An 8846-nucleotide genomic window follows, 5' to 3' on the forward strand; every position below is an offset into this window, starting at 1 on the left:
TCTTACCGACAGGGCAGGTGGTATGATAGCATACCTTCTTACCGATCGAGCCCTCGGCACTGGCTGCAGCATTTTGTTGTGAAGAGAATTGCAGCTGGCCACCGCGGCAGCAGTGATGCTTCATGACGTCACGCTTGCTTTGTTGCCCGCCAATAGCTTTGAGTTGCCATCCCCTGTTCAATGAAGTTTTAGTGTATTTCACATCGCACATTGTAGAAGGAACAATGTCCTTACGCCAAATACGTGATGAACGAAAGAAGGTAACCAATAACATATTAGGCGTTGTGTTTGGTGTTTTATTTCGGTGTTGGAGAGAGATTGGTTTTGTGTCAGAGCGTTTTCCAGAGTTTTGTATGTAAAGATACTGATTTGCAGTCTAGAGGTTTTCGGTATTACAGTTTTATACGATCGATAGCACGTAGGTAGTGACGGTAAGCGTTTAAGATTTGACAACAAAATGGCGGATCCCATATTAGCGAGGTTAGTGATTGCAAGAGTTTTGACATTTCACAACAAAATGGTCTATCCAGTATTAGAGGCTATTCTTTGTGTAATTTCTTGGTAGAAGCCTTGAAGCACCGGTTAGGCATGAATTCATAACGGACTGGACGTGGTGCAGTATAAAGATTCTCATTTACCTTTATTTCCATAGATCCATACAAAGTAGAAGGATGTGAAAATTCTCATAATTCACACAATTCTTTGTGATGAATGAGAAGCAATTAAACAGTTTCAGGTATATTTTCACTTGTATCATTCCTTTTCATTTTATGTCATTTTCATTTTATGTAGGTAAAATGGTGCACATGCCAGGTTTTGGTGTACAAGAAATTTTTAACTCAGAGCTTTATCACAGTGTGCAAAGAGTAATTTCCTTGATAAAATAACTGGAGGCATGTTCAAGATAATTAATCTGAGGTGAAGTTTTGCTTGCAGATAGTGCTTGTATTGGTTCTGAATAAAGAGATGGGGTAGATGAGTAAGTAAGGAATGCATCCTACCTGAAAGAATGGTGCAGTACAATGGTAGTCGGGGGGGGGGGGGCATGCTTTTTATCTGTTGCATATTTTATGTACATATCAATCCAAATGTTTATTTTACGAATACTATCAGTCCATTCATAATTGATCCATCTTTTCCAATGTTTTATATCGTGCATAACAAAACCGTGTACTTGAATAGTTGTAATAAATAGTATTATTACACCTGTGTTCTAATGAATTATTTCAGTATCAATTTTCCATATTTTGTTAGTCTTCGCTATCACCTTAGTTTGCATTCTTCTCATGTTGGGCTAGGCATTTTGTGTTCCAGAGATGTGTTTCTGAGACTGATGATGGTAACTGTAACATAACATGCAGCACTTTAATTATAAGTTGAAAATTACATAATGTGTGGTTTTATTATTATTATATATTTTTGCTTTATGGTACTATTTCTATATACTTCTTCATGTGTGTTAGGCAGCAAATGTGTAATGATATTTTTTTTTTTCAGTCCCGTGAAATATGCGACAAGTTTCCAGGAGCATTGCTTCCCTCTCGTTGTTTGAAACGTCAACAAAAGGACAAAATGTTGGGAGAGGATGGTCTCATGTGGGAGATATCCCATGTCAACGACATGGGAGTACTGAATTCGTCGTGGAAGGAGGAAAAATCTTCAAATGGCTTTCAAGAAGTACAAAATGGCGTTGATTATGTGGACCCTCCTGAAGAGTGTAAGTAATCCATTCGGTTGTGAATCAAATTGTGCCCTGCAGAAAGTCTTAAACTTTGACTTCAGACTTTTTAAGTACTGATAAATTTCATAATATTTTGTATGTGCTCTTCTGAAATTTCATATTCCTGTCCCATAGTTTGTAATATCATATCAAGAGTACTTTGGAGCCTATTATTTTGAATGGTTCTGGCTGTTATGAGTAACACTGATTAACAAGATATTAGCAATATTAAATATAGCTTTGGTTAATGTTGGTTACTGGATTTGGGAAGTGTTGCTCCTACCACATAATACATCAGCCATGTTACCAGTTATAGGAAGCAGAAGTGTATGAATTTTGGGTGGCCTGAGTTAGTCGCTGACTTCCCACTGCAGCGGCCCGGGTTCGATCCTGGGTCTCGTCAAGTGTGATTTGTGGTGAACAAAGTGGCCCTGGTGCAGGTTATATCCAAGTACTTCGGTTTCCCTTGCTAATCTTCATTCCACCAATTGCTCCATAATCACCCTCACCTATCATCTGGGCCTGGTACAATAGGCCAGAAGTGACCACAGTACAAGGGGCTTAGTTCCACCTCACTAGCAATAAAAAAAATCGGATAAAATGAGGTTGTGGTGTTTAGTTTAATTTTATATGTTATACAGTATTGGGCATGTTAGAACCTGTTGCAGATACTGCATAACAGTATCACTTAATTATTTGAGAGTGTGGGAACTGCCCACAGTCAAGCAAAACAGTTTACAAACACTGCTTCTCATTCTGATTGGTATTTTAAGATCTTTGGCATCCTGGTAGCATGTTCTTTCCAGTTTTGAATTTACTCAGTATTATGTACAGGATGATTATGCTGATCCATGTTTTAGAAGCCAAAAATATAAAGAATATAACTGAGCTGAGCTATATTTTAATTTTATGACTTTCAAGTTTGAAATGGCAGGGTTATATTTAACAGTGAATGTGAAAACTACATCATGGTATTGCTCTATGTCCACTGTAACAGCATTCTTCCATTAATACACTGGTTGATTTAAAGAAAATGAAACTGCATAAATAGAACTAAATTTCAGCTTTATCTGAGTTACGCTGTTTTTGCATTGGCCCTTAAATGTAAGTAGAGCTTTGAAATACTTGAATTTATGCGATACATGAATTATTTTGAAGATCTGTCTTGTAGTATTCAGTTGTGTATCGCTTATTTATTCCTTGTTTGTTGTGAACCTTATGTGAAACTTGCTTCTTAAAACCACTAAAAGTTTTAAACTTCCCTTTTACACCGTTCATGTATGCACACTGCATGTCATCTTCAGGTGTCACTAAAATGCACTGATGAAACTGATGACTGTTGTCATTTGAAATGTGTGCAATAACAGTAGCGATGTAGAAGATATGTTAAAATTTAAAACTTCTAAAGGTTTTAAAAAGCAAGTCACCTGTAAGACACTAACAACTAACAGGAATAATTTTTTTGTGTCATTAGGCTCTTTTAATATGTCTTTGAGGCAGATGATGTAACATAGGAACCTGGTGTAAGTTCACTTAACATGTCTTGAAGCAAGTGATGTAATGTGGGTACCTGGTTCAGCAACAGTGCCATATACAGGTGTCCCAGGAGGAATGTGCCATACTTCGGAAGGGTGTTCCTTATGTTAAAGTATGCCGATATAACCCAAAACACCTGTGTCCAAAGTTGAACGGTTACAGAGATAATGTCCTGAGAAAAGTGTGGTCTTCTGGCGGGTCCACGCACTGTNAACTATACCTGTCAGCTGACCAGTTTGTTTGTCCTTGAGTGTGGTGATGACAGACCTCACTAGCCGCATACACTCGCATACCAGAATGCGCAGTCAGCCATGTTACATCAGTGCTTGCCATTCATGTGTCATTATAGTGCTTGGAACCCTAACGACAACTATGACATGGCGTGGAGTTGTTTTGTAGTTCAGTTTAATGGCTTCATATCAGTCACAAGTTAGTTTGATGTTACGTACATTATTGACATTACAGAAACCACATATTCCTGTCAGTTTTAATATGTATTTGGTAATCAACAAGTGTGTTAACATCTATCAAAGTTTCACACTTCTCTGGCCATTATCTCCGTAACCGTTCAACTTTGGACATAGGTGTTTTGGTTTATATCGGCATACTTTAACATAAGGAACACCCTCCCGAAGTCTGGCACATTCCTCCTGGGACACCCTGTATACTAGTAGTCTGTGTCTTAAGTGAAGCTGGAAGTTGCGAGTGGAGGAGGGTATGTCCAACAGTTGCTGTGAACACAACTAATACTAGAAAGAACCTGTGAAGCGTTCATATACATATTTGCAGCACCTAGTTTTTAAAAACGGTTACCTTGCTTGCACAGCAGTCCAGAATATGTATGAACTCCTGTCTTGACCTTACCGAATCATGTTTGCTCGATCTCAGAATCGGTTGTTAGTAGTTTTGTTTGCAGCAGTGCGGTCACAGTATTTTGTTGTGGATAATGTGTGCGTGTCCTTGTTTGCAACAGTGTGGTCAAAAAATCTCGATTCGGCAGCGTCTGTGTTCCCACCGTCCACATTGACTCCAACACTAGATTTTGACATCTGGGGAGAAATTTATGGAGATTTGATCAGTTGGTGTCCCGAACCGCTACAGGATACATCTTGCACCATGGTGGGCGACAGAAAAGGTTCCAATTGTATTGTACAAGACGATGAACTGAACACGCCAGAAACAGGTAAAATATTTTTTAACATATTAATGATTGCCTCAGTTGAAGTATTTTTATTAACTTCCTAATATTAAGTGCAATTGGAGAAGTACTTATAATGAGTCATTTGATGGCAGGTATTTTATTTAATATGTATGAGGGTTTGGAGGAAACCAATTCATGGTGCTGCTGCTAAATATGGTGTGGCACGGGGAGATCCTTCAGCAGGTCCCCCATCCTTTGGTTATTTCTGATGGCCTCAAGTCCACCATGAACAGTCACGGAATAGGTTTCATTTGGACAACCCTCATGCAAGTGGACAAGAGTTTTTTGAGTTTTATTCACGGTCTTGAAGTTGAAATAAGTAAGACATGTTGAACAGTGTCAGGTGTGAGGCAACATTATGTTCACATTCAGTTTTAACTTCAAGATATGATGAATAAGCATTATGTACGAGAACTTCATACACAGGAAATTTTAATGTTATGAGCATTTTGGTGGGATGAAACATTTCTTATGGGAGAAAACTTAATATTCCCGATAGAAGCTATGTATGTAGGAATGTTCTGTAGTTCAAAGATTCTGGGCATATTGAAGTTGCACATAAGTTACTGGTCATAATGGTGTTAATAGTAAGGTTACCTTAATGGTATGCACCCTGTTGTGTGTCATAAATAAGTTACATCAAATGTATACAAAAGTATCCAGTCAACACAACAATATTCTGTTTTTCAACAAAGACACTGTTGTATCAACTTTTGTTTTTGTTGATGTTACATGTTTTGACCCTTATACTGGGTCATCGTCAGGCGTACAGTGATCCTACTCAGTTGTCAAATTACGTATAACAATTTGCATCTAATTCATCAATAAGGATCCATTTTTCTGCACTTGAGTGTTTTAAATGCATAAATTGAGTCTTTCAGTTAACATTTTAAATACTCAGATAATTAAAAAATTAGAGACTAAAGATTAAAACATAAAATTAAAATTGTACTAAAATGGAAATGAAGTATTTTGTTATAAATCTCTTTAAAAATTTGTGACTGCTATTTGTTGACATGATTTTCTGGTGTGGGGCCCCACACCATAGTCGTTTCTACACCAGAAAATCACGTCAACACATAGTGGTCACAAATTTTTAAAGAGATTTATCACAAAATACTTCATTTCCATTTTAGTACAGTTTTAATTTTTATTCTATATTTTTTAAATTTTATTATCTGAGTATTTAAAATTTTAACTGAAAAACTCAATTTATGCATTTAAAAACAGTCAAGTGCACAATGAAGATCCATATTGAGGAATTAGATGCAATTCAACAACCTAGTCTGGTGTCATTGTATGCCTGATGATGACCCAGTATCAGGGTCTTAACATTTAGTGTCAATAAAACCAAACGTTGGCACGATAGTGTCTACTTTGATTTAAAAAAACAGAATATTGTTATGTAGACTGCATACTTTTATATAGATTTTGTGTACCTTGTTAGTAAGGTTATGTACATTCTTTACTGCATGGACAGAAAAAACAGCTAATGTCTTACTGTTTTACAGGTGTGGAGCCTGAATTTGACTTTACTTCACTCCTTGGTGTGATGGAGACATCAACACTATTTCTATCTGAAGGAGAGGAATCTGTGAACTACAAGGAAAGAGAAACTGCCATGCTTACAGAGATTTTGGCGAGCAGCTTGCCAAGCATGAATTCCAAGCCCAGTGTGCTTATGAACGTGACCAATGAAGTGACTGCTGGAGATGTTCATGTGCTTGGACCACAATCGGCAGTAAAGGAGGGCACTGACAAAATCAGCAACACACCTGTGATCTTGAATCTGTATTTAAGCAAGATGAACCATTTAACTTGGTTTCCTACATTCTTGACGACGTAAGTTCTCCAACCAATGTCCTGAGTATTTAATTTATTGATGTTATACATGTTACCACTTTACAGCATAGATGGATATTTGTATCAGGCCTTTTTTGGGAGGGGAGCTGGGACAGCATACACCTTCATGGCATAATGCTTTATTAGTTAAGCACAGGGACAACATTACTGTGTATGGGATCTGTTTCTTAGAGTACAAGTTCATTCATTCATTCATTTCCTTTATTTTCCATATATCCATACAGGCAAAAATCCTAGGATGTGGAAATAGTCCATTTGATTATAGATGTATACATGTAATAGATTACATAAGTCACACAACTAAAATAACACACACCAGTTAACTAACACAGGTAATATAAAAAAAAACAAAACAACAAGAGCTTATTACAATTGTAACTAAACATAATTTAAAAAGTGCATTACTATAAAAACTTAAAATTAATATAATTTTCCCATAAATCAAAATACATTGATACAGGACTCGTCATATACATACATACACATCCTCCACTTTCCATAAACATCCATACAGGGAACAAACCCAGGATGTGGAATTAGTCATCAAAGACATACACAAAGTCACACAAGTCACACCGCGAAGATCACCCACATTAATTATCTAGCACATACAACAATACAAGGCAAAAAAAGTAAACAAACATAAGTCACAAGTAGCCACAATACAACTCCTCACATCACCCTTACCAACTATATTAAAATGTGGCGTTAAGCATTCAAATTTATGTGCCTTTGTAATTAAAATACTCATTTAATGCATAAAAAGAGTTAGCATGTAAAAATCTTTTTAGGGAACGTTCAAAGGATTTCTGGTTATTAGATAATTGTTTCAGCTCTTTAGGCAGATGATTGTAGATTTTTATACCAGAATAATATGGACCCTTTTGAACTTTAGTAAGAGAAGTACTCGGGGGAAATAGGTTAACATTTTGTCTGGTACCAATATTATGAACCTCCGTCTTTCTCCTGGAAACTGTTAATATTTTGGTGCTGTCAGTAGTCCTGAAATTATGGGACATAATAAAGATTTTAAAAGATGGCACCTGTAGACATGCAAGGAATGAAATGAAAATAAAGAATGTAATTCCACATGCAATCAGATGACCCTGAAATGTATTTGATAGTTCTGTAGGTAGCTCAAATTGTAATAGCATGAAAGTGTTGGTTGCTTAGTGTTTTGTGGAAAATTTTTTATATTATGTTTGCAAATTTGTGATAATGTATTGTAATGTGAGTAAATGTATCTTGTTTGTTGGATTTCAGCTGGTGCCAGGTACCACACTGCCTACCAGTGTGGAGTGTGTTGCTGAGACATCTGGCACTCAACGGAATGATGCAGATTCTGAATTGGAAAATCTTTTACTGCCAAAAGAAACCCGTAGACATCCAGAAAAACGGGAACATCCATCAACATCATGCAGCAGGTCACAGAAGAGAAAATTGTCAACTTCTGTAGCTAGTGAGTCATGGACTCCTGCAAAAAGGTCAAGAATGCCTTTTGTTAATCATACATGTGACCGATACCGAGAGCGACGAAATAGAAATAATGAGGCAGCACGAAAATGCCGAGAAAATACGAAAGCTCGTGAGCGAGATATGAAGGAATTGACTGCAAAGCTTGAGGGAAAAAATGAAAGTTTGAAGAAAAGGGTGGATGAATTGGAAGAGCTTGTAAAGAAGCTCAGAGAAGCACTGTTTAAGGCCGTGGTTAAAATTGGTCAAGAAGGTAGGTGATATGTGACTCTTGAGCTTGACCCGTCAACATTATTGTATGATATGTAATTTGGTTACATACTCATTGGTCAAGAAGGTTATGTTATGTATATATAATGTGTAAGTTTTACCTGTTACCAAAGTTTTAACTTGGTAAATGAGTTTAAATTGTATAATGTTCGTTTGTTCAAAATCTTAAATCCCCGAAAGTTCTTCACTGATTGCTTTGAAATTTTGACACAATGTTGCATTTGAATACGCACGTGGGAACCCACTTGTTGTTCTTGTATTTAAAATTAATTCCTCATTTAGTGACCAGTTCACAGTGTTTATTAATTTGTTCAGTTGGTAATGATTTATTTTGAGGAATTAGTGTTTATATCTCAAGTCAGTAAAAAAAAAAAACCTGTCCCTGTAACAGGCAATGGAGGCCCATAGGGTTGTGAGATGTTAAGGGTCCCACATTATCTAGACAGTCGGCTCACAGATGGCGGTAAGGTTGTCAGCCATATGCACAGGCCGCCCTTTACCACCCAGGAAGATTCCTGGTTCTCATTTCTGTTAGAGGCTGAGTCGACCCCAGGACCATAGTGCGGCTGGAGGGATTAGGTCAGTTGAAGAACTCCCACTCATTGGGGCTCCGGTTTGTAGCATAGTGCCTCAACCAACTATGCTACTGCCTGTATGAAGTCAGTAATCTTGATAAATTTCCTCAACTTAATATTCAAATCCATTGCTCCACAAAGGAACCATAAAAGTCTGAGTAATATTGTATTTCTTTGTAGTTGCAGTGTCCTACATCCTGCTTAAGTT

At 37.1% G+C, this 8846-nt stretch overlaps 2 protein-coding genes across 4 annotated transcripts in view; both read left to right on the plus strand.

Annotated features, from left to right (window-relative positions):
• Positions 1-162: 162 nt before the first annotated feature.
• Positions 163-7789, plus strand: LOC111871631. Of its 3 annotated transcripts, XM_023864862.2 has the most exons (6): positions 163-260; positions 1498-1717; positions 4230-4439; positions 5969-6020; positions 6192-6299; positions 7584-7789. In XM_023864862.2, exons 1-6 carry the CDS (start codon positions 225-227, stop codon positions 7774-7776), a joined length of 819 nt encoding a protein of 272 aa, XP_023720630.1. In that variant the 5' UTR covers positions 163-224; the 3' UTR covers positions 7777-7789. The 3 variants fall into 3 exon arrangements, with proteins under 3 accessions (XP_023720630.1, XP_023720627.1, XP_023720628.1); XM_023864859.2 differs by having other exon boundaries at positions 5969-6299; XM_023864860.2 differs by lacking the exon at positions 163-260 and adding an exon at positions 268-480 and having other exon boundaries at positions 5969-6299.
• Positions 7782-8846, plus strand: part of LOC111871632 — a 5843-nt gene continuing 4778 nt past the window's right edge. The window contains exon 1 of the mRNA XM_023864863.2: positions 7782-8046. Within this exon, the coding sequence (XP_023720631.1) occupies positions 7812-8046 (235 nt within the window). The 5' untranslated portion in view covers positions 7782-7811. The remainder of the gene's footprint in view (positions 8047-8846) is intronic.

The sequence above is a fragment of the Cryptotermes secundus genome, unplaced genomic scaffold (assembly GCF_002891405.2).
Source record: "Cryptotermes secundus unplaced genomic scaffold, Csec_1.0 scaffold2499, whole genome shotgun sequence".
NCBI classification, from domain to species: domain Eukaryota; kingdom Metazoa; phylum Arthropoda; class Insecta; order Blattodea; family Kalotermitidae; genus Cryptotermes; species Cryptotermes secundus.